This window comes from Perissodus microlepis, chromosome 12 (genome assembly GCF_051167445.1).
Source record: "Perissodus microlepis isolate ML-2025 ecotype Zambia chromosome 12, ASM5116744v1, whole genome shotgun sequence".
NCBI classification, from domain to species: domain Eukaryota; kingdom Metazoa; phylum Chordata; class Actinopteri; order Cichliformes; family Cichlidae; genus Perissodus; species Perissodus microlepis.
This window is the reverse complement of record NC_140472.1, coordinates 13,743,285-13,770,238: the sequence shown is the minus strand read 5'-3', so window position 1 is coordinate 13,770,238 and position 26,954 is coordinate 13,743,285. Positions and strand designations below refer to the sequence as shown.

General features: G+C 42.6%; 1 protein-coding gene across 1 annotated transcript in view; it reads right to left on the bottom strand.

The window, feature by feature from the left end:
• The window catches only part of adgra2 (adhesion G protein-coupled receptor A2), a 40,366-nt gene extending 13,825 nt beyond the window's left edge, over positions 1-26,541 (bottom strand). The window contains exons 1-2 of the mRNA XM_084946610.1: positions 25,466-26,541; positions 7,572-7,643 (exon numbers count right to left, since the gene is read on the bottom strand). Coding sequence (XP_084802736.1) covers positions 7,572-7,643; positions 25,466-25,755 — 362 coding nt within the window. The 5' untranslated portion in view covers positions 25,756-26,541. The remainder of the gene's footprint in view (positions 1-7,571; positions 7,644-25,465) is intronic.
• Between the last annotated feature and the right edge of the window lie 413 nt (positions 26,542-26,954).

Below are 26,954 nucleotides of genomic sequence, written 5' to 3'. Positions count from 1 at the left end.
CATGAAAATATCAACGTCTAAAATCCTGAAAGTTTAAATTGTAGCTATTATTTTCGTTTTTCAACATCCTCCTCAGGAGCAGCATCTTTTTTTTCCAAAAGCTCGATGAGCTGATTGATGGCGACACATTGTTACAGTCACTACGGCCTTTCTTTTTGAGTTATGCTTTGTAACCTTCTGAGTGCAGTGCTTCATCCTCTATGCTACATGTGGCGTGTATGATTAGACGGTGACAAACTCAAGCTCGCTCCCAAATCCAAAAGGGGCCATTGTCTGCCGCCGCTGGGCCTAACACCAGAGGCAGCCATTAAGAATGCCCCCCCCGCAAAACTCCTCCTGATCAATGGGACTGGTCCTCTGCCATTCTGAAGAGTCATTGCTCTGTTGGATACAGGGGATGAGCGCCTGGGCCCCATGCAGACTGGAGAGGAGCGACGTGCTTGTAGGGCAGCGAGAGGGTAATAATGAAGACATGGTCTGTAAAGCGCTCCAGACATGGAGTGCTCCATTATCAGGAGCACAGCAGCAGCAACTGGAGTGCTGACATTGTTTAGGCTCTAGTCCTGGAGGGAGCTGGGAAAGTGACGGAAGCCAGGGGAATGGCCACTCATTATCACCAGACTGGAATCAAGAATTTCCTGTTGCTGGAGTTTTTTTAAAGTTTTTTTTTTAATGGAAAGTCAGTGGGTTGCGGCGTGATTTCTGTACTTTAATTGCAGTTTTCTCTGTATACGACTCAATAAAGGAAAAAGCACGAAGACAGAAACAAACATGTCTGAAGGTATGATGGAAAAAAAGCGGAGGGGTGTTAACTGCCACCTTGGTTCCTGAAAGAGGTTAGCGGAGACCATTTTTGTGCCGCGTGTCATTTCCTGTCTGGTTGGCGGGTCTAACAGAGGCCTTTGCTCGTTTATTTTTACAGTTTCCTTTCTCTCTCTCTCTCTCTTTTTTTAACTAGGTAGTTTTCCTTTGTCGGGAGGGGCAGGTGGGTTAAAGGATTCAGTAATAAGAAGAAAAATACGGCCCTGCGTATGGTCCCTGTACACCCCACCCCCCTACTCCACAACACACTTGCTCACAATGGGGCTCTGTAACTACCGACCCCAACGTGCTCTTGCTTTCCCCCTAAAACAGGAAACCAGGATCTGCTGAGCTCTTGTTTTTCTACTAATTTCCTGCTTTGCTGCCCCTTCCCTAGATTATTTATTTAATTTTTTTCTGGTTCCTCTCAGATTGGATATACCTGATCAGCTATTTGCCATCTGGAAAGCATTTATTCTAGCACAGCCAAGAAACCTTACACACATAATACACGTTTTCGATGATTTTCTGTCAGTAACGCTGCTGCAGGACACATGTTTAAAATATTTCCTTGCAATTTCGGAGAACAAGCATCAGGACCGTACTATGGTTCAAAAACACGAGGCCCGCAGCTCTGCCCATGACTGACCATAACATAAACCGTGGGTCCAACTGCACTGTTGTTAGTGGGATGTGCAGAAATAGCAACACACTTTTATTTGAAGTGTAAAATTTCCTAGCTTGGTTATATGTTCCTATAATCTGCAGCAAGAAGAGATGAAGATTATTCTGCCAAGGAAAACTCTGAAACCACGGATCGTGATTGACTCCAGGTCTGGCTTTAGGAGCGGCATAGAGAAGAGTGCCATGCCCATTTTTGGCAGATTTTCATGAGACCTACCAGAATGCAAAGCATCAAAAACAATAAAAGTCAGATCAGATCGGATAGATTTGAACATACAGTGAAAAAAAAAAATGCTAAGAACATTTTATTTTCATTTCATCTGGGTCATTCAGTCTTTATTAGAAAGTTAAGTAAAAATATAGTTGTAACAATTTGCAGCTGAGAAATCAGCAGGGACAAGTGCCTTTTGTTCAGGTTGTCAATGAAAAGAGTGGCTCATGTCCGCGAGTGAATTTTCAGCCAGTAGGTGGACTGCAGCATGCAGAGAGTGTAAAAGGTGAGGAACAGCAAGAGCCCGAGTGGGCTCGGAGAAGGGAGATGCAAAAATAAAGCAGAAAAGGAAGTTGGGGGGGGAAGAAGGTCTAGAGAAAGCTCAAGTTCCTCCTGAGGAAAATGCCCTTGAAACCATATCGAGTTTGCCGAAAGAGTGTGTGAGAGTGAGTTACTGGCATATAAAGCATATGATTTGGTAATGGGCTTATGAGGGGGTTTGCTCGCTGTTTCAATAAACTCCCAGAGCCATGACTGGGCTAAGCTTGCAATACAAACACACCCGTTCCTCCAGTTTATCTGAAAGACACATCTGGAGTCTATCAACTCCTGCAGCACCCCCTTTGTGTTTCCACTCTCCACCACGCTTAACCCCTTCCTCACCCACTCCACCCCTTAATGGGTCATGCACTCTCATTAGGTGACTGTTGCCTAACCGGGAGCCACCCGGTGGCATGTGCGGGAAAAATGCACCAAAACAAATGTTCATTTTTCTGTGAAGGGGGAAACAAGACTCCCCTGTGCAATCACAGCAGCTGTCCTTAGCTCTCTCCAGAGTGGGCTGGTACAATCTGAGCCTTTCTTTTAGTCAAGCCAGTCTAGACAGAGGGGCTCCTTGCCATCTCGCCATGCCTACACATTGGCCACTGTTTTTAAGTGTTACAGTGTGGCACACCTCTTCTTTGTTCCCACTCATCAAGGTAATTTGCTCAGCTTGTGTGGAAATCTCCTGCTAAGGAAAACGGCCTCAGATTTATACAAGACAAACTGCAGGAGGGTGCTTTCTTTCTCACCCTCGCTCCCTCCCTCTCCCTTCTTCATCTACCCTTTCCCTCTCTCTCACCACCATACCATCTTTAGCCACCTTGGCTCCGCGTCCCTCATGTCAGATGGTACAGTTGTTTAAGTTGGACTCCGTCCTAACCCCTACCGCTCAGAATGGCAGAGGCGATTTCAAGGTTGGTTTGGGAGAGATTTCAGGCAAAGAATGAATGAATGGTCTGCGTCTGCTTTTGCGGAACAGATACTATCAAGCCAAACATATATGAATTGGCCTAGGCCTGCACATAATCATAACACTATAACTGTGCATGTTTTCTCATGCAGACATTTTTAAGAAACAGTGTTCCAGCCCAAGGTTTAATTTCAGGCTTCCCTTAATTTTGTTGCATTATCAGCATAAATCTCAAGCACCTCCTTATTTTCTACACTTAAACTAAGTTGAGTCTACAAGAAGTGTTTGGTTGTCTTATGTGATGTTTTATGTGCTTACTCCAATGAGTCCAAAGAAGCGCAGTGTTTAAAAGATTCCCACTGTAGAGATCATCTCAGCCTCTCTTGTTGACAAAAACGGTCACGCTGCCAACACCTAGAGCCTCCTAACCACAAGCCTCACTCCTGCCTTTCAGACCTGTCCACTACAAACACCCTGCTGCTCCCTCATCCATCATCATCGTTGCCCTCTGCTCTCCCTCCCTGCTCCCTCTCTCGCTGTAGGGTAACAGGCCTTAGTAATGAGGGCCCCTTGTGCCCTGCCTGCCTGTCCTGTGTCCCATGGTGCAGTGGGGCCCATTTGGAAAGGAGCCAGACTGCCTCGGCCCTCGTTGCTCATTATTCTCATTACCTTGCCTCAAATCAGTTCAGGACAGGCTGCTGGGATCTGTCCACAACTCATAAAGGTCCCGGCTCATTAGTGGGGTTGCCAGTGAAAACTTCCATCAGAAAGGGTGTGCATAGAGGTAGAGGTACTCAAAAGGTGCGCAAGTACACGAGCAGAGGTCTGACGGTGTGTATGAAAGTGACTTATTTTGCGCATAGCAACCACCGCCACAGAGGCGAGGCATGATTTAACCAGTGTGTTCATCCAAAGAGCTGGAAAGAAATGAAGTATTCCAAGATCCAAATGTAGCCATTGGATGGCAAGCCTGTTTATAAGACCTACAAAAACACAGTAGTCTAGTAAGAGGGCAAAAAACAAACAATCCTAAATTGCTCCTCTGCACTTGGGTGGCTTGGCAGGTTATGAAGGCAATAGTGGCTTTGAGGAGGTTTGTCCCAATGAAAGGGCTAACTGTGTAGATTGCTGCACGGCCTTGTCCAGGCCTGGAGGAGGGTGTTCTACTCTGGAGCTGAATTCTCCGTTTAATAACAGCAGATCAGACTGCATTCAGCTCTGAATAGAAGTATGCTGTGAGCGTGTGGAAGTGAGTGTGTGTCTGCTGAGACCTGTTAGACTGGGCCAGAAGAGACGGTGCCCATACTAGGAAGCACACTCAAGGGTTACTGTATACACTGAAGTCACAGCAGCGATGAGCCAAGAGTGAGAGTGTGTGCGCGAGTGTGTGTGTACCTGTTTAGATATCTTTGTGGGGACCAAAAATTGGAATGTTACTATACTTGTGGGGACCAACAGTCACTTATGAGGACAAAAGCAGCTGTCCTTGCGAGACTGAAGACTTTTTGAGACTTAAAATGTGGATTTAGTGTCAGGGTTATAATTAGATTATGGTTAGGTTTAGGCAGGCAACTCTGGGCTTTAAGGGCCGGTGTCCTGCAAGTTTTAGATGTGTCCTTGATCCAACACAGCTGATTTAAATGTCTAAAGTACCTCCTCAACATGTCCTCCTCAACAGTTCTCAAGAAGCTTGGTAATGAACTAATTATTTGATTCAGCTGTGTTGACCCAGGGTGATATCTAAAACCTCTGGGCTAGTGAAAGCACTATCAATTTGATGTCCTCACTAAGATATCAAAACGAGAATGTGTGTGTGTGTGTGTGTGTGTGTGTCCCCGTGTGTGTATGTTTCACAACAACATGTGTCCCAATGTGTGTGTGTGTGTGTGTGTGTGTGTGTGTGTGTGTGTGTGTGTGTGTGTGTGCAGTTAGGGGGCGCAGACTGTGTTTATCCTTGTCACGTAGGGGAAGAGATGCAGTGTAATTCCCTGATGTGTGTTTACTCAGCCCCAGTGGGCTGGCCTTTGATTACACCGCTGGTCACATAATATGAGTAACTGCTCACTACTGCTCCAAATGACAAGCACATGTTGACGCCATACTGGAAACAATGAGGAGACCCGAAGAGCCGTGGTGGACCGAGGAGACAAAACAAAACCAAAATCTCACAAGCGCAGACAAAACTCACACTCTAAGCTCATATCTGAATTCATCCCTGCAAACCCTTCCATCAGTGTGGCATTTTTCACAACAGACAGCAAATTTCCCATGAGCTCAGATGTAATTATAAGCTGCCCGAGGCTCAATTAAAGGTTGAAGATGTCAGAGTGAGTGACTGAGTGAGTGAGTGGACCTCCACCACTGTGTGTCAGCAAGCCAGCAGAGGTGGAGGCGGAGGAGTGAAATGAGGCCTGTGTGATTTACATTTCGTGCTCAGCCAGACGCCTGCATCTCCCACTGTGGAGCACAGCCAGGGGTTTGTCTGCCTGTTTTTTGTCTTTCTCCCAAGCTCTTTTAGTTAAACCTCCACTCTGCTGCCTCCTGCTAGTTTTTTATCACTGCTCCAGGTACATGGGAGAGCTCAGATTACCCGACCCGCCGACCCTATGGCGCTACAGGAAGGCTTTTCCACACTAACAAAAATAAGCAACATCAGCTCATTCTGAGCCACAGATCAGGCTTTAATTTACTATACATTGCTGCCCAAGTAGCATTAGCCTAAGGATCTTCCTGTCAACAGCTTTATCAGCGTCCTCGGTGCAAGACTGCTGAGGTGAGAACTGACAACTTGGCCTTGAAACTATTCACCAATGGTGTTCTCGTGCCAGACTTTAGAAAAAAAAACATCAATTTGAGCAAATATAGCTTTTGTTCTCGACTGGCACATCTGCTCTGAACTTCAGTGGTAGGTACTAACAAGCTAACAACTGCAACAAATTACCATATTTTTCTTTCTTTCAACATTTTTGAGAAACTCATTAGCTTCATGGGTGGCAGCTCGAAGTGCCATGTGGAACTAATATCTCTGCAACATACCCACCAGCCCCCTCGCCAACAATATAAGCCTGTCTGCCAGACTACAGCATCCAAGTTTGTGAAGTGAAGCTGCAACATATGTGTTGTTGCCATAAAGCTTTACTGGGATGCCCTGTGAAACAGCACACTGTGAAAAAAACCCCCAAAATGAATCTGTTGTGAAACGTACACTAGATTCAAGGACAGTGTGAGAATATCAGAGTATTCAGGGAGCTTGGCATAGTAGCGTGTAGGTGCTAATTAATTTAACACCTATCCTGTTTGTATTTCATTCATTGGGCAACATGATTTATAAGATTTATTTTTTGTATAAGAACCAGAAACACTGTCAACGTCTGTAGACCCAAGCTTATTCAAACTCTGCCCTGTGGTATGAAAAGTCAAAATTTGGAAATTTGAAGAAGGAAAGCCAGCATGTGTGAAAGCATGGCTGTTGTGCATTAGTGTGCACAGCCTGGGTAACTTGCTCTGAACGATGCATGCAGGTTTTGATCAATTTATATTCCCACCTAAATATGACAGAGAGTGTTACAACGACATGGCTGTGTAGGACAAGTCTCAGGGCTTTAACTGGTCCGCCTGCAGTCCAGGCCCGTCAACTTCTGGAAACATTTGGTACACTGTGAAATGAAACATACAGCTAAGGAGGCCCTGCATGTCAAGCAAGTATGGGAAAACATTTAGCTTCTTAATGTACAACAGTTGGCCTCCTCAGTTTCCTAAACGCTTATAAAACACTATTAAAAGAAGATTCAAGCCAGCACAGCTGTAAACATACCAATGGCCAAACTTTTTCTTTCTTTTTGTTTTTCCAAATATGTTACTGGCAACAAGTTTGAAATGAATATATACATTTTTTCCAAAAAGCAAAAAACACATTTTATGTTTGGTCTTTGTACTTTTATCAATTGAATATGTCATTTCAATTATTTGAAATGATTACAGTCTGTTTTTATTTACAATACACAAAGCAACCCAGCTCTTTTGAAAACAGGGTTGTATTTGTTTTCATAATATCGTGGTCTGGACCAAGGTGGTGGATCATCTTACAGGCCGTGCAATTATAGCCATGTGTCACCACTGGCAGTTCCAACTATAGTTCCTTTCCCGTTTGTCACCAGTGGCGCTGTGCATCGCCTCAAATTCGTAAGAAACTATTTCATCTCTCACTTGTCTCACACCCCATTCATAGAGAGATTACGATGCCGCTAAGGAGGGCCAGACTGTCTGCAAGCCACAGGAAAAGCTGCCAACATGCAGCTCCTGCCAGAGATTTCCCTTATCTTGTCATGTGGAGTGGGGCTTTACTGATAATGGAGGAGTGAAGTGTAATTATGTGAAGTTTTCAACATAAGTCTGTGATAGCCAGTCTGAGTGTATCATCCTCCCTTCTGGAATGAAGCCCGTGATCGGATAGATGGGCCATAGCTGCTCAGATCTGCTCAGATCTCTCTGATACTTTGTCTGTATGTCGCCACAAGGCCCGGGCCAGAGACAAGCCAGAAATCAGCTCACACATAAATCCAGTGGAAACAATACACATGACATTAGAGCACCCGCAGAAGCACAGTATTTAATAAAGGACGATGAGAAAAGGATACTCACAGTTTATCCAAGGCATAAAGTCCAAGGAAGGATCCGTTTCTCAGAACTCGGATTTTGTTGTGGCTCAGTATCCTGTAAATAAAAAAAATGGAAACAAATCAAATCACACGGTTGTTAAAAATAGGTTGAAAAAAACATGATAAATAGAAATAGAATAGAAACATAAATTAGGAGGAGGAAAAAAGCCAAAGAAAATGTCCACTCAGTGCTGCAGTCACATGAGAGATTAGCATTAGCATTACCTAAAGATGTTTCAAATAAATGATAAGACAGAAGGGCATCAAGACAGATGTTGCAATCTTGATAATCATTTTATAAATTATTATTTTTTAAGATCAAAGGGATGTCTTTCCATATCAAACAAATGGCGGCACATGCCACGGTAATTAGCTCTTTCCCCGCTGGCAAATCACTTGGCCTTTGGAGTTCTTATCAGTGCACAGGGCAAAATGCTAGAGGGCAGAGTGGAAGTGAGGCTGAGATCTCTCGGTTTGACAGGGAAATGCAAAAATATAAGGCAATAGGCCAAGGCTGCTTTAGAAGTTGCATAGACTTATACTCTGCCCCTAGTTTCAGTGACAATATACTTGTGAGAGTTAAGTAAATAGGACACTACACGCAGAAGCCTGTTGGCTTAGTTTATTCACAACAGTAGAAGCATGATAGGGAAAATTTCTAGTCTGAGGCATGGATCATGGAAAGTGCAGCAAGTCAATTGTCTTCTTTATAGAGAAAAAAAAGCTACAACAAAATAGTTACTTTTTAATAAAAACAACTTTATTTGTATGACATTTGTCAAAACACAGAGTCACACAGTCCTTCACAGTTTGAATAAAAGCCACACATTAAAGATAATGTCTGAAGATACAGACACATAATCAACCATACGATCATTCATCGCACACATACATGCAAATAGTTGCAAACTATGTCCAAAAATAAAGAGGACAATTAATAAAGAGGAGATTAAGGAAAAGCTAACCTGTATAAATGAGTGTTAGCCAGAGAAAGGAAGAGACACGCATCATGAGAATTTATTAACTTAAAACACCATGAAAGTTTTGTAGCAGATAAGGGTTGAAACAAATCTGCTACTGTATTGAATTACAGTCACAACTTCCAATTCAGGAAGAATGACATTTTTATAGTGCACAAAAAGTTCAAGAGGAGGTCTGGGTGGAGAACTGGTGCACAAAAACACCAGTGGTCAAGATTGATAGCACTTTATTCTCCATACGCAGCACATTACTGTCACCATAATCACAATTATGATGGAGCTACACCATCCATCTATCCATCCATCCTCTTCTGCTTATCCTTATCAGGATCGCCGGGGGGTCTATCCCGGCTAACCAAGGTTGTTATAGTTAACTAAAAATTAACTAAAAAGTAGAATTTTGAAAATAAAATTAAGACTAACTAAAATTAGAGAAATCTAGAGAACATATTGTTTGTTTAAGTATCTGTTAGTAAAAAATGTATTACAGCTAATGAGGCTTTAATGGACTACCTGTACTGATTTTCCTGAATACTGCCTCTGATATATGCCCTACATATAACAACTATAATTAAAAAGACAACAATAAACACTGAAAATAATGAAATCATAACACTTTCAAACAATAGAAACTAAACTTAAACAAGAAAATACACAACCATAATAACTCGGATTCAGACACCTGTCTATATCCTGCTCAGCGTGGGCTCAGGGTACAGCCAGGACCCTGCCCTGGAGACAGGCTGCCATCATTAACACACCCTTTAGTCTCACGTCATTATTGCTCCTGCCACACAGCTTTTAATGGGCTGTTTGTGACATTAAGTGTGTTCTTAATTGAGAGAGTGAAGTTGTGTGTGTGCGGCTTTAAGAGAGGGAGCTCACTGTGAAGCGTCCGTTAGATTTACAGATTCAGCAGCAGCGCACAGCCCCCCGTTTCCTGCCACATCAATAAAAACACTGCCTTCAGCTCCGCGCCTTCCAGCCCGCTTAATGACCGGATTTAATCATCCAATCTCAGTATACAAGCATGAGCTGGCCCGACTCACTTCTTCCCTCCTGTAACAGTCAAAAGTGTCGAAAGCCAGCATTGCAAAATGGAAACGTAGGGAGTAAATCATCTTTTGCTACAGCTACATTGTGGACTCTTCAGCCAATATCTTGCGACAATTATCAGCAAAATTTCAAAAGCAAAGAAAACACATTTTCAAGCTGGGCTGCAATCAAGACACTAAAAATGATAACGACTGGAACACTGAAAGTAAAGCCTCTCCCACCATTTTTGACATCATCCCAAATCTGAGCTCCCCCCCCCAACCCTTTCCAAGATTTGGAAAAAATACAAACATGTCATGTTCACAAATTCCCACTGAACTCCTCAAAATAAATCATTATTATTAAGGCAGAGAGAGGATGTTAGACGAGAGCAATCCTCTTGTGGTGTAGCCTGGATTTGAACCCGTGACTCCTGGGCCTTGAGGTCTCTTGCTCGACTTTTGGGCACAAAATCTCTCCTATAAATGGATGCAGGCCCAGGATGAAAGTTACAGAAGATCCGGAACTGCCTGAATAATTCAGTGCAGATAGGAGAGGAGAAAGTCACATCTGGCAAAGAAACAAGCCATTTAATTCAACACAGACAGCTGAGATACAGATAGTTCCTTTTGGACTTTGCTTATTAAGCAGAAAACTATTAGTCAGGGAATAATGCACATTTGTTTCTGGTGTCCTCCGAAGACCCACATGTGCACATCGCTGCAAGCCTACAGGAACAAAACACCTCCTTTCATATAATCACACACTGAGTTAATATGCATTTTCCAAACCTGCACAGATTTATTTATTTGTGTGTTGCATTCAGGTCTAAACCCAGCACACATTCCACACACAGTATTTAAATTATCTCGCTAAAACTTGAAAGCTGACTTTCGCAAATAAAAAGCGCACACAAAATGAGCTAACCGAATTCCTCCCATAAGCAACAAAAGGCGCAGATTTCCAGGAACGCAGGGGAGTTGCGTGGCCTAGACACTGCTGTATAATCCCCAAAGTCTGATGTTTGGAGCACAGTTGTAGTGGAGGGTATTGTTCTTTTATAAACAATACAAAGAGTACAACTCTGAGAAAGAGAGAGAAGCAGAACTCTGTAAACAGACAGAAATAGTCAGCGCTCCCATCAGGCTAAACAGGAAACCCAGCCAATTAGCTGTTTATTCAGAACCCGGTTTGAGAGGTCAGGGGTTGCAGAGAGAGCACTTCCTGGAAAGTCATCAGACAGATGGAGCAGGGTCCGGACACAGGTGACAGCTGAGGCAAACGAGGGTCCATCGCTTCATCACTGTAGGTTAACAGAGCTTTACAAACAAAGAAGATAAGCAGCTTCTACAAGGAGGCCTAATGTCTGCTCAGCACACAGTATTGCTACTGAGGCTTAACTGCACATTTCTGCCAGATCTGTCTGTAAGTGACAGATCAGATGGCAGATTGATTTAATCTTCTTCTGTTTTCAAGACCTATTCGCATGGCATGTCAGTGCGCTAACTCAGTCCAGACTACAGTATGGTATCTTTCATTCACTTAACCCTTTCAGAGCACAGAGGCCTAAATTAGATGGGCTAATTGAATCCATCTAATTCATGCAACCAAAGGAAAAAGAGAAAGAGAGAGAAAGCAGGGCCACATGTCAGGCCCCAGGGATCTTGTTTAACCATTTCGCATAATTCATTTACATTAGGATCAAAAAGAAAGAGGTCATATGAAAAGCACCAGGTCAAACCGAGTTACCAGCTTCTCTTCTAGCAGTTCTTACTCAGCAGAAAGGTTAAACACCACATGTATAACAACAACTTGACGTCACGGTTTTCTTTAATATAAAACATAAAAACACATATGGATGTATTCTTGGTTTTTCGCAAACTTATCCCCAAAGAGATCAAGTAAACTAATATTAAGAAAAAAAACCTTTTAATAAGTGAGCTCAATTCTCAAGTAAATTTCTGTAAACATTACATCTTTAGAAATGCCAAATTATGTATTATTTAAATCTTTGACATCATGCAAAAACGAAAAATCCCCTACCTGCAAAAACCTTCTCTCCAGAAGTTCAGTAGCAAAAAATGTGTAAATTTACGCATCGAATCACACTTGACTTTTTAGCTTCCATTGGCACAGCTCCGTGTTAGATCAGGCTTCTTATGCTGCATGATGGTGTGTAAAAAAAAGTAGAACTATACAAAGCATCTTGTCTAGTAGACCACAGCAGCTCCTCCCTGCATCATGCCACTCACTTTGTTGGTTTGCTCAATTTGCTTACTAAACCCATAAAGCCTTTGAGGGCCACACGGGAGCAATGACAGCACGTCACAAATCGTATTTGATTTACTTCCACTCCCCACCCCCCAACTCTTAACTACATAGCTGTCTCATTGGTAACACGCTGCCCTGAGCCTGGAGGATAAGGCCTGATGTGTGCGGGTGCTTACGCACCTTTGTCTTCTGTATTCTGTATACTTTCTAAAGCTGATTTTGGGCCGTCGTTTGGTTGAACACAGGCGATAAAAAAAAAATACATCCCTCTATTATCTGTCCTAACCACAGCAAGAATGCTGTAAACTCAAACACAACAGGATGTCCTGTTTGCTTTTTGGTGTCAGTATCATCCCACCTTCATCCTCTCATCCTGCTTCTTTGCCAAATGCACTTTAAACTTTTTCTTTATTTTTTTGGGTGGGGAAGGATACACAGGAAACGCTCTAGCCTGGTTTGGCATGTAGTCCCGAACATAAATGAGCAGTACTTAAGTAAAAAGCCCCGATTTCAATTGGCTCCTAAATATTTAGGCATGCTGGACTCAGACAGTGAGCTCTGTGTAGCTGCAGGCTTCTACAGCAAACCACAAGCAGAAAAAGAGTCTTAAGCAAGGATTTATATTTAATAAGAATTCATCTCCAGGCTAAGCTCCTAGAGCTCATTATGTATGTAGTACACTTCACGTTCTGTGAATAATAGTATGGTTTTCTTTCATACTGACTACAGATTCATTCTTCTTCAGCAGATCCAGTCTTTACAACACCTGAAGCTGCAGCAGTGTCACCAATGATGAAACAACGGGAGCGCTTGAAAGATGCGATCGATCTAGCACTCCGAGGCCAAAAGAGAGGGAGGTGCTCAGGTTCAGCGTAATAAAGAGTAAAAACAACCCAAAGCACCACTGTGTAAACATCAATTAACTTTGGATTGGTCTCTTACGCTCGAGGACCACACGCGGGGTGAGAGACAAGAACCCTTGAAAGAGATTGGTAACGTGGCAAAACTCCGGTCGTAATTCAGAGACCAATGGGAGCCAGATAATGAGACTAACTGTAAATGAGAGTCTCAGAGCATCATTACTGAATTAAGTCTGGTTTAATTAGCCGATCTGATAATGCACATGCTGGTCTGTTTCACATAAATAAAATTTAATAAGAATTTAACTGTGAGGGAGCTGAACTCTGCTGAAAGTGGTGCAATTACCCACTTTTAGATTACAAGAGGCCAGCTTTGTGTGAGCTCTTTCATTTGTGTCTTACAGCTGAGCTGCAAAACCAGTGCTGATTTATTTTACTGCATTTTCCCCTTTAGCTTTCCATTTGAGCAGCTTTTTCTAGCCAAAGGTGCATTTCAAGAATATGTGCCATTCACAGAGGAGAACTAAGTGGACATGGCAGCACTTCTCTTCATATATACATCACATACATATCCCTCAGAGTAATGCAGACAGACGGGGTGGATCAACAAAATACTGTGGTTACACCAAAAGATGGATTAGAAAGTGCATTACCTAATTTAGCTTCCCAATCCTACTTACTCCATCCAAACATGGGCTCTAATGAATCAGACGCCATTACCCATCTACATTACACTGCTACTATGACGGGCTGGCAACTTGTGGAAGTTGTACCCCACCTCTCGCCCGCTGTCAGCTGGGATAGGCTCCAGCACCCTCGCAACCCTGAACCAAATAAGTGGTTTAAAAAAAATGATGGAAGCATGCAGTGGATTACACTGCAATTTAAGCTCCCAAACCAGGAGAATCAAAATGATCCCTTCAGCTGCGGGCACGCCAGTGAGAAAGGATAACATCATCGGATGTGTCATAAGAGATGAGCTGTAAACTTTTAGAAAATGTTTCAGTGACAGACTGTGATGACTGTGATACTTTTACACCCACAGAAAAACATACACAACTTGCTAAGCTGAGATTCCTGTCTGGACAAACTTAGAGCCGTAATTAAAGCGGGCTGCCATTTATACATTCAGCGCTGTGATATGTGAGAAAGCCAATCTGGAAAACTTTTACTAACAGCAGCAATTAATCTTCCAGTCTTGCATGCAGAAGGCAAGAGTGCATCTATAAAAAAGCTATTTGCTAAATGAATGAATTGCCATGAAGTACTGCTGATGTTTGTTTAAGTGGAACACAATGTAGGCAATACAATTAAAAACAGCAGTCATTATTAATTATTTGAATTGATTTAAAAAAAAAATAAACCTGCAGTGACAGACAATAATAAGCATTTATACACCTGTACATATACACATAAGCTGTGAAGACCTTCATTAGCAGCTGAGAATTGTGGGTAATGACATTTCGTGAGGTGTGTTAACAGCGAGGAATTATATAAGTATTAAAGTAAATGTAGATTATTTGTTTAGTGTTGGTTTAAGGAGATGTAAATGTTATTTCAGGGGATATTGAAATGCATCAGTATGTGTGAACTGCATTATTTTTTTCTGAGGAAATTATTTATTCTATGCTGTGAAAATATTCACATTTTCATTTGTAGGACTGCTGACAGTATGTGTGGTTATGGTTCACAGCCTGCATCAGAACTCTAACTTTAAGAAAAATCCTGTAAATTTTACAGTAAAATACTGGCAGCAGGGTTGGCAGCACTTTATTGTAAAATTTAAAGTGACCATACTATAATTCTTTTTACATTTTTTACAGCATTTTTGACATACAGCCTGCTTACTCTAAAATTGTGGGGGTTTTCTTTTACAGCAATCATTGCAGTGCAGCTCTCTCCTCTAAGTCTCTTCCTTGCTAACAGACACATTTTGTAGAAACAAGAGGAGGAAAGTGGAGGGAGGAGGAATAAGAGCAAAGAGATCTCTCAGAGTGGGAGGCCAGTTGTGTCATCTTTGTTACAATAAGTGCTTTAAAAGAGGCTTCCAGATCGCACCGACTATTCAGCGCATGGGTTATTCCTAATAGCTTGACCCTTTCAGACAGAGAGTCACCTAAGCCAGCAGTCCTGGGAGCCCCTTGCACCCTGAGCCTGTCCTAGGCAAGTCGCGGCACCAGATATAACAGAAAGACTAAATGCCCCTGAGCACAACAGGCACTTAAACAGCAAATGCATGTCAAGATGTGAATGTGCCCATTGTGCCTGACCCACCAGTGGGCTCGCAGCAGTCACCAGGGAACGCTGCCAAGCTACAAGCCCCATTTACCGCCTGTCATGGAAAGGCACTTGCATGAAAAATATTTTTTATGAAATCATTTTGCAGACCCACATTGAGTAATTTAGTCATCAAACAGGGAGAAGAGGGTGAGAGCAGCCACATGAAGGAGTGGTACAGATTCTTGTCATTCGTGTATATGACAAAATAGATGAGTTTAATGATTTATGCCAATAATTTTCTTGCATTACTCAGTTTTGTTATCATATTTATGTCCCTCAAGGCCTAGCGTGGGGAGTGTGCTCCTGCATCTGATATGTTGAACCGCTTATTATAGAGTGTACTGCATTGTGCTTGGGTTACCATGCAGGGCCAAGCAGTTAGGCTTTGTGGTTTGTGGTGTGTGTGTGTGTGTGTGTGTGTCTGTGTGCGTGCGCGCAGATTTATATGTACTAGTGTGTGACCTATCAGATTTATTTATATGGAAAGTGTGTATGTTTAACTCGATGGGTATGTGTGTGTGTGCGCGCATAAGTGGTCCAAAAACTACTAGTCTAAAATTAAAATCTGGGTTTTTTAAATGTCTCTAATTAGAGAGGGGAGGACTGGAGCCTATTTTGAGAGGCTGTGCACGCCCTTCCCATATGTGTGCGCTCAGGCTGACACACACACACACACACACAATATACGATTTGGAGAGGAAGGTCTCCACTTCAAGTTGGTCTTATTAGACAATTCATCGAGTTCTGCTATCAGGAACTGTCTACCAAAAGCGCTTCAATATACAATTTATTAAAGCTGAGAAACCAGTGAACTCCAAAGACATAAACAAGTAGCTGCCACAAATATTAACAATCAGGGAACACAAGCTGAAATAAAACCGCCTTACTGTGAGGCTGCAATAAATTAGTGCAATATTTATAGTCAAAGACTCGTCAAGACAAACCAAACTGGAAAGTTTATGGCTGGAGTGCAGGAACACAATAGTCAGTTTAATCACTGTCTAAAGTGTTTTTACACTTTTAATGAGGCAATTTAGTGAATTTAGCCATTTGAGACAGTGAGTGGAATGTGGTGTATGCCTGTTAACATTGTCTCATTGTTCTGTTTCATAACCAGCCTCTGTTTTCTGATTCCCAGCAAAGACTGCTGGGAAATCAGGCCGCGTTTACAAAGGCTTGGCTAAAATCTTTTTGCCCCAGATACTGAGTGCCTTTAGAGGAATCTGTGAGAAGGATGTTTTTCTTTTTTCATTTCTGTGCAGCAGGAATCCTTTCTCGAATGACAGTCAGGGCTCAATTCAGATTTACCAACGTTTCAACACCAGAGGCTACCACAGTGTATTAAATAATCAAAAGGCATCTGTAATAAAAACTGGTAGACCACCATTCTTTCCGAAGGAACACACATTCATACTGTATCTTTAAACAGCGGTTAAGCCATCAAGAAGATTTTAATCAAGGGTTATTGCTTTATGTCACAACTTGTTCAGTCACTTTAAATGTAGCTCTAAACCAGCTCTTATTCATAGACAGTGTAAAGGATAAAACAATCCAAGCAACAGATGTTTAGTTTGTTGTGGCTCCGTGTAACAGCTTACTCAATAATACAATGGTTTTGAGTAACGATGAAGATGAGCTGCTGGTTGGTTTTATATACTTGAGTACCGTTGATAAAGATACAAAAACACACTATCACTATCTCTTTTTTATTTAACAATTTGTTTCTTAGGAAAAAAAAATGTGGTCACATGACATTACCTCGGGGACAAAGCTGGGGTTGTTATTTCCCACTACTTGCAGTATTTATCTTTCCATCTAAAGCCCCTTCCACATATAAAGCAATTTATTTGTTTTCCATCCCTGTGCTGCTGATAGGGGAGTGCAAGTGAACAATATAAGCTCTGGTTGTATGGCTAATCATAGTTTGTGCGTGCAACACCCTCAACTTCTGGGTGATTCACTTCTACCACATGGCGATTGCGCAGGTCGCCCAGTGGAAGGCAAGCTGTCTCCCAACAATTGCCATACAACTCAGATCGACTGCAATCACTCTAGGACAGATTGGCAAAGGTTTACACCTATACTTGCCATGTAATTTATAAATTTACAATCTGTCATCTATCATCATACAGTCTGGTGAACTCCAACATCTGTCGACAGCAGTCTTTACTCTGCTATGGAGAGCTGCTGCAAGCTAATGAGAGCCTCCAACCTGATGAACTTTGAAATTCAGTTTAATTCAATTTCATTGTATTTATATGGCACCAAATCACAACAACATGCGCTTATAAAAGACCCCTACAATAATCCAGAGGAAGGATTACCATATGCAGTTCATTCATAGTAAGAGAGCGGTGGATAAGCTGCTGATTGAACTGCTTATTTGTTTGTGACAATGTGGCATTTAAAAACATTTTCAGAGGAGCAACCTATCTGCATGTGTTTCCATTCAAGCACACTGACATGACTGACAAAAGGAAACCCAAAAGCTTTCCTTGACTTTAAATTCTGCCATATGTTCATTTAGTGTTAGTACACAGACTAATGCAGACTTTTAGCTCTTAATTGTTGTGCTTAAATCCAGATTGGTGATAAAATGGCACTAGCCATGTCCAAAGCCATGAAGCACTAAGTTCAGCCTCTTTGCTCGACACGTTACTCTTCTTGCACATTCAATACTTTCTGTAGTTGCTGTAAAATTGTCCTGGTCAACCCACCCTCTAAAACTGAAAGTGTAAGCACATTATTCATGCTGATGGATACAGTTACTTAGTATACTCTAAGTAATATAAAAGTATCTGAAATTCAGAAGATGATTGCACTGCATTGCCATAGATTAGTTCAAAGACACACACATGCACACACACACACACACATACACATACACACACGCAAGCCACAGGCATTCCCACTACAGACACCCATTATCTCCGTCCCATGTGTTGTCGACCCGGAGCAGGAACTTTGGGGGCCGCTGTGGTCAGACACAGGGAGCGGGAAGTTAGCGCTGGCAAAGAAAAGCCAAAGTCAGGCATTTTTGGAGTAAGATAAGAAGAGAGCAGCGAGAAAGGAAAAACTAAAATAACAAAAAGCCACTTGGGGGTATGAGATTACTATGACAACACACCGCTGTTTTTGCCAAGTTTTGGAACACCGGGGCCATTTAATCAACAAACACAACAAGGTGATAAGTGAAATGCACATTCATCAAGCAAACGGGCGGGCAGCTGCAGTACACACAGTATGACGGCGAAGACTCCCTCTCTGCTTATGTTACCTTGAACTGCAAGGACTTAATAAAATACAAGGCTTGTGTGGCACTGGCAGGTGCTGCAGCTGCAGTAGAAAACTCGGAGTATCCAGTGTCAGGCCGTTGTTTGCTTTTTTGATTTATTGCTGACCACGGCCACACCTAACATGTGTGGAGGGGAGTCTGCTCCCCCTCGTCTCAACACCTTTCCCCACATAAATAAACTCTTCAGGAATGCCCAGCCAGCACGCTCTCTCTTTCCCTCTCTCTCTCTGTGAACTTTCCCTGATGATAAGATGTCATTCGGGATGTCTCGTAGTCACGCTCCTATCTGACAAACACTGACTCACAGACCAATCATAAACCACCGACACATCTGCTGGCCCTTGGGTATCCAGCCTCCCATTTGCCACAAGTGAGAGGCTGATGATGTGACTCAGAAGATAGCACAGCGATTAAAGGCACACAGATTAATACTGTAGGCAGCCAATTATACTACTGAGGTGAGCTGGCTTTGAAAAAATAGACACTCAGAGGGCGTAGCAGATGTAGCAAATGATATCGGGCTTCATGATGGGCAGATAAACAGAGCCAAAAAAAAAGACTCAAACCAGATGAATGTGGGGTTAACAAAAAGGCTTCTCCATCACTCCTTTTTAGAGGCAGACTGCTTAGATGCTGGTGTAGCATATTCTTGTAGGTGTAGATTTTGCAGGATTAGTTCAGCCACTGCTAACACTAGTGATATTATAGAAAAGTTTTTAATATATAAATCCTGTAAAATTCTAATAATTATGCTGGTTCAAATGGCTATGGAGAAGGAGCAACCACAACAGTGTAACAGGGCGTGTGCCGTACATTTTGCTAGCAGCTGTGAACAAACTAAGAGACTGCTCATGAGGACATTTGATAGAGAAACTATACATAAGTTAGTTAAACAAACATGGTGAAAAGAACACACAGACAGCAGTGGAAAAAAACCCTGTTTTGTTATACAAGTGGATGTTTTTTTTAAATAATAATAATCAGCACACTCTTGGAGCCAATTCAGTATTCAAACTGTAAATCTGAATAAATTTAATTAATAATCTCTTTGAGTCATTAAGGTTTAGAAAGTTATAATCGGGTACTGTGTTTCTCAACATGACAGAGTCATGATCAGCATCAAATAGCTACCTTTTAGACATTTTCTCTTTTTTTCTCATGAATAATTAAAAAAAAAAAAACCAAATGAATAAGCTGAGTTGGTCATGTCGATGGTGTGTTTGCTGGCAATGCCATTCAAGCACACCATCTACATGAGATGAAGACAAAATGTGGTTGTAGGAATAGCTCAAAAATCAAGCTTTTATCTGCTTTCTTGCTAAGAGTTGAACTGATAAAAGTTGGAAGGGAGAGTCAGCTGTTTTATCCTGATGTGTTGTCTGTTAGCTGTGCAACAATGACCTAATGTAAGTTTGTGCAGGACACTGGACAAAAATAATGTCAAAGTGACCTAGGTCACACAAAAAAATGTGACACTAAAGAGCAAAAACTAGCTTATCTCTGTATATGTGAACATAAAGTTTGCATCTCAAGTGATGCTGGTTTTAATGCAAAAATCATGCAAAAACATACTGTCTGAAGGAAGTAAATGGGCAGACATTCACTTCCATGATCCTCACTGATAAAAATATTGTTGCCGTGGCTGAAATACTTTCATCTGAAACCCTTGACTGCCATTTAGCCACACTGACATACTGGGCTCAAGTTCAAGCATGCAGAGAGAGCAACTGCAGCTGTCTTGGATGGGGGGGGGACCCTCACTCTGACCATCTGAGCCCACTCGCTCAGGCTCACATCCACTGAGCCACAGCCATCAGTCACTGACAATGATGACAAGAAAATACGCCAAAGGAGGAGCAAAGCTTTGACTTGGGTACAAACCACAAGTTATGAAGCACCAGCACATTTGCACATGAGCTGCCACTGTACGTTCTCTTCATTTGTCTGTTATTCATTAAAGCGCTAAAACAAACACAGCTGCCCCCACGCTGCACTCATTTTTCTTTGGGTGTTTCAGGACTATAGCATGAATCTGTAGGATACGTATACCAGTTAGCTAATGATACATATATATTGCTTGCTTCAACACAGATACCCCAAACTGGCATATTTGCATATGTCTGCCAGCTGATTGTCTGTGAAACATCCTTTTTCAGATGAAAGATTGAATGAACTCTTCCTTCTGCTAAGTTGTGCCCCACAGCCTCCCACATTTTCATTATTATTAAAGCCATTTTTGTCCTGTTCCCTAATGCAGTAGTAGAACCTACAGTATGAAATCTTCTGAAACAGCCTTCACTTCATACAACAAGAATTCTGTGATCAGTTTACGAAGAAAGTCTGAAGATGCTGAAAACACTGAAATAGCCGATACCGAAAGATTACAGCTCCTTTAGTCAGCAGAGCTAAACTTTCAATGACAATTTCAACATAATAGACAACATTTGGCTTTGGGACACAGGGGTTGATGAAATTATGCGTATGTGGATATTCCATTAAAATTATAATAACTTGTTAGTAATGAGCCCATCAATCATTGTGATTAATGGGCTCATTTTGCAACAGTTGGCATCCACACTTTTCAGGTCAAATTACATTATTATTGGAATACCAACCTGGATGGGGTTTTTTGGAGGGGGGGGTAAACAAAAATGCCAGATTTGTTATTCCAATCGCATACATAAACAGTTAGCTAACTGGAATTTCGAACTCTACAGCTGGACCAATTTATCAACAGGCCAAAATTTTAGGCCAATATTAAATATTTTCTGATCTATTGATATTGGCATTTATAACAGCAAATGACTGAAAATGAAACAAGTAAAGAAGAGTCAACAGAAACACCCCTCAGCCAGGAAGTTGCATAGTTTGCCCACCAGGGGGCACTCTGCAACATCCCTTTTGCCAACAAGTGTTTGGAACTACAAACAAAACAGAGTCAGGCAGAATCACTAAATACCTACACATAACAAATGAAGTTTTTTTGCGTTTCAGGTGTCTGAAAGAAAAAAATATCGGCCGATATATTGGATTTTTAAATCATCAAATATCGACATCAGTCTTAAAAAACATACTATAGCTGTCAGGCTGAAGTCTGACAGAAACAGTTCTGTGAAGTCTGTGGTATTGACAGGTATGTAAGAAAAGTGTGTTTACACTCCAAACCAGTTGAGAGAATGGAAACTATGAACTTTTGCTATAGAGGCATAAGAGACAGCTTCTGTTAGAAATGTAAGCCGTTTAGAGTAGGTACAGATGTTCCTCCCTCTGTCAATAGCCTCAGTATAGTCTTCTTAGCTTTACTGGGAGCGTCCTGTGTCACTGAGCCTTTCTCCTGCCAATTCGCTCATTTTCTTTTAGGCTATTTGGGATGCATAAAACTGGGGATATACCAACATTGGTGCCCATGTTGTCCCTACGTCTTTCTATGAATTACTGCCGGGGTCGTTAGGCTGGAACAGACATGTGAACAATGTCACCTTGTTCAATGTGGCATCCCCAGCAGATGTTTGAATGACTCAGTCCTGCCCTATTAATTCAAACATGTCCAATAATGACTGATGACTGGTACTTGAATAGGTTCAGACCTGGCATTAACACTCTCACTGGGTCTAGCGCTACCCTAATGTATTCCACTCCTCACTTTTATGCATCACCTTTAAATCCATTTTCCAAACAGCTTTTCTGACTTTTACCAGTACTAGTAAGGCCTGTACCATTCTGACTGGCCAGGTGTGAAGCATAACTAAGTAACCTAAGCTTGGGGCATGGAGAAGACTGTGTAGAGAAGCTGGTGCCTTCAGTGTCTAAGCTGTAGAGATCTGCAGTCTTTTTTTGACACAGATGAGTTCTCTCAGTTCATCCAGCTGAATTATTATGACAGAAACATCCAATCTGCTCTTGATAAAAAACAATATGCCAGTTGCATTAGAAAATGTCTCAGATTTGAACCTCCCTTGGCATTATCACAGACGAGAATTATTTCTTTTAAGTAACCAAAAGTTATTCGATTTTGCAGCAAATGAAGAAAGACTGTTTGCACTTCGTCAAAACAAAGTCCCGCGTCCATGTATGTCCTTGAACGTGTTGCCAAGATATGACCTAACTTCCTTTTCAACAGCTTCATTGCCATGATGAATAAAAGCTTTTGAAAATCAGAAATCCATATAATATCTTGGTATGAAGGTGATCTGGTCCAGTTCTGATGAAGATTGGAAACAACGGAGCCTGTGAAATTTTAGCAAACTTAAAACACAAACCAAAAAAATTTATATCATATGGATTTATCATAGATCTTATGAATATTGGGCATATTGTTTAAAAATTAACTCCAGCTCCAACCAGCTGCTTCAGCGGCAGTGGTGTTACCCAAAATTGTAGTTTTGCATAATTCCGCTAACAGGGAAATGTAACGTCCAAAATATTAGACACACAAAGTAATGTATTAAAAGTGAAGCTATGCTGATGCATTTAGGAGCCCTGCCTCCTCCTCTTGTGTCTCAACTCGGAGCTAAAGATCTGTTAGTCAGGGGATGGGGAGTTTTCAGTCTCCAGGGGCACATCCCTCTGAACTGCCTGCCAAACTTCTCCTCTCGCCATCATTTTTCTTGCTCAGCTTTCTTTCTTTCTTTCCCCTTTGATTCCCTCGTCCCACTTCTTCTACTCCTCGTATTCGACCTTCTTCCCTCGCTCCGGCCTCTTTTTAACCTACACCGTCTTTTCCCACTTTCTCCTCAACAGAACTTTTCACTTTCACACCCTTATCAGTTTTACCCTCTCTTCCCTTTCCACTCCTCTTCCTCTCTCAGCGATCCACCTCCTCTGCAGCCGTGCATAATTAGGCCTAAACACAAGCCTGCTCAAGCTCACATCTGGAAGGAGTTTGGACATGGCAGTTTCCTACCAAGACGACTAAATATTTAGGTTGAGAGTTACTGCATGTGGATGAACTCATGATAGAGAGCGGGGGGAGGGGGGATGGAGATAAAGAGAAACGAATGAAAGTGGGACAAACGACTGGAGCTCGATGGAGAAGGCTGAGAATAAATTTATACACCATTAAACCACCGATAAGCATAAGTTTAAAGAAACGGCGATGTGTAAACGTGACACACACTGCAGTGTAAACAAACTCCAAACAGAGACACTGACGAGCCATAGGAGGAGGTGATAATATTGGGGGGTCAGGGGGGTGGACTGTTTGCTGCTCCTTTATGGATGGCAGGAGCAACAAACAGCCAGCTAATAGTTTTAATAAACAAATCGCCGTCGGGTTTTCCCATGAGGCTCAGGGGCCTCAGCTGGAATGTTCACAGGGGCCAGCTGTTGTGAATTACACGTAGCAGCCAGCCCCGGAAGCCCAAGGCCTGGTGTCCTCCAGCCTTTGCCTGCTCAGCATGGAGGAGAGCATTCCTCCAGGCTGCCCCAGAGAGAGGGCAGCAGGGCCTGGCTCTCAAGCCCTCCGATTCTGGAGAGGAGGAAAAGTGATGTAGGGCATGGAAAAAGCTCCTATGCCGCACCTGGGATACTGTCTGCAGTTTCAGAGCGTCTGTGGAATGTCAGGAATAACACGAATACCCACACAACTTCTCGCATTCCACATCTGGAGCTAATGTCACGAGCAACAGTGGGAACGCAGGCGCTTGAAAAGACTCACCGAATCCTCAGGAAAACAAACTTTCTAGACACCGTCGTTCCCGGGATATAGAGAAAATGGTGGATTGCAAGCGGAATTGTTTTCGCCTGGCAGAGAGTTTAATCAAAAAAGTGTCACAGAATGCAAAGCACATGCACAAAACATCTTAACCAAAGTTAGGTGTGGGTATAGGAGATTATCTTAAGTCACCTCAACCACTGCCACCCGAGCCATTTCGCCTCCTCCAGCTTTTCAGCAATGTGTTCCCCAGATGTTTATCCTGCCTTTAATAAGCAAGAAACATAAAGCCCTATAAATGGACTGCTGGCTGGCTTTAGCTCTCCTGGGCATAAATCCCCTCACTTTACCTCATATGCTTTCTCCAGTGGGGCAGTTGAACATGTTTTTTCCCCCTGTGACGATGTGCACTTAGCATTTCTCCCGCTGGGTCAGAGTACAGAGACACTAACACACTGTGGGAATGAGCAATGTCTTCAAAAGACTGAGCAGCTGTGAAGAAAGTGGTGTGTTACTGTCCAAAGAAATGTGTCACTAATAGATCGGTAGGCCATCAGTCATGGTCAATAGTGTACTTTGGCCAGTGATGGTAGTGCTTTCAAGTTTGGTCCAAAACAGACCACACAAATAACTGCTTTATAATTACAAATATGCAACTATTCTGGGTCAGGATTAGTGCTGTCCAGCTCTCGCCAGATGTTTTTTTTTTTCCTCCCTTTTCAACAGAAGGAGATAGTGAGACAGGGTGTTGCGGCATTTAAGGAGCCGGCCACCAGTAAAGCAAAGACTCAGACATAAAATACTTATAATGTGTTTCTGTTTATTCTAGTTCTGCGAGGCCAAGTCAGCTGGGCCATGTGCACGAGCGGCGGCGGTGGTGGAAGAAGAAGGAGCGAGCTGAAGACAGGGCGTCTGGCTGAGTCTAATTTAAAGCGACAGAGTTGTGTCAGAGAGGCAGGGCCAGATGATGGCTACAGTCAGCCCTATGCCCTCTCAACGCTTGTTTTAATGGTTTGCAGCATGGCAGCGTTCAGCCCGGCAGTTAAAGTAAATCAAGATGTAAGCGCCTAACCTGACAAGTCTTATTAACACAGAAAGCCATTAATGTAGGTAAAACTAAGGTCAAGGGGTCATCGGTGTGTGGCTCCCAGAATACTTAAGCCTTAGATGATAATCACATTGGGAGTACTTTTTAAGAATGAACAACTAAAGGTGACTTCCCTAATCCTATAACATGGACATCCTGTGACTTCAACTTAATTTAACTATGGAAACAAGTTGTTTAAAAAGATTGGATAATATTTCCCCTCCAAAATGTTTAGGGGACATTCAGAAATACTATTATGAAAGCTGAGTGACACCAGAGGACAGAAATGAGGCCTAATTGTACCAGTGACACCAGTATGTCAGGCCCAGCCTTCAAAAATCCAGCCTTATGATAATAATACACTGTTAATTCGTCAGTTTGAATGTTACAGTGATGCTCAAAGTGTTCCAACTCACAGAGTGACGGTTCTGTTGGGCAGCAAGCCGGGATCCGGAAGTTCAGTCAGCTCCCCCTTGCTGCAGCTGACCCTGATCCCCACAGCCTGGACGCTGTGCAGTTTGGGGCGCTCTTCCGCGCAGCTGCAGCCACTGGTGGAGGCGAGCAGCCCCGGGCAAGCCTGGTAGAGCCTCGGCAACAGGAGCAGCATCAGTACCAGACGCCCCGGCAGCAGAGGGATGCCAACGCCGGGCGCAAACATTGTCCTTCGGCTGGATCTCACCTCAGCTGCACCCCAGCCTCCAATCATCCCATATCTGCACCATGGAGCTTTCAGTGGGTGTAATGTGGGCGAGAAGAAAGTTGTAATAACAACAATAATAATAAAATCAGCTTTCAGGCCTTGAATGAATGGTAAGGTTAAAGGATCCGCTCAACAATGGACACTCGCCATCCGGTCATTCCAGAAATATTCAGCGCCGTTGATTTTTTTCCCAAGTGTCCCGTTATGTCATGGCGCACAACTCCCTCTGGTCCAAACGCTTTTAATAAATCCAAGAGATGTGTCACCCTCCAAACGTCCACAACAGTTAGAAAAAAAGCGATCCAATATGTCTCTAAAAAGTTGATGGCTGTGTTAATTACCTTTAGAGAAGTGGGAGTGTCCAGATTACCGTTATCTCGCCTTCTGCAAACTTAATCCAGGGGTTGGTGAGATTGACGGCTGAGCAGTCACATCCACAGCCACGCTGTCGTTTATATGAACAAAAATTAATTCTCTTTTTCACTTGCTCGCATCTCTTGAAAGTTTCCCTCAGTGTTTTCCTCCAATCCCTAAGCTCACCGTTGCTTACTCTCATGCGCAACTTGAATTCAGTTTGAACTTGTTGGAAAAAAGAAACAAACAAAAAACAGCAACTTTTAGTTCGTTTAGAAGTGAGCTCGGAGCTGCGGTGTAATTCCCAGAATCTAGCGGTTTTGCTTGCTTGCCTCTGTCACACTCAAAAATCACTTGGTTACTACCCCAAGTGCGCCCATTCCGTCTTCGTCTGCGCCCTGGTCCCCGCGGTCCTAGCGCATCCGGATCAGCACAGAGCGAGACAGAGAGGAGGTTCCACATGTGACCGGGGAGGGGGTCAGGGCAACGACGACTCACGTTACACGCCTTCACAAAAAAAAAGAAAAAGAAAAAAAAAAGATACGGCCCATTAGGTTTAATATTATGGATATGAGTTTGCCTAAAACCCACAAATATGTCACCTATAAGAAAAACTGAAATAATTATCGAAATAATTAGGCCTAGTTATTAACTCAACCTCTGGCTTTTATCCCATTACAACAATAATACGTTCAATGATAAATTCATCAGAAAGGGAAACTGCTTTTAAAAATGTTGATTGGCCTGGGTGTAGAAGTCTGAAAGGTCTTGATTTCAATGCCTGCCTGCACCGGGAGCCTAAAACTAAAATTATGAATGAATGTGGAAAGCCTTCATTGTATTGTGCCTTT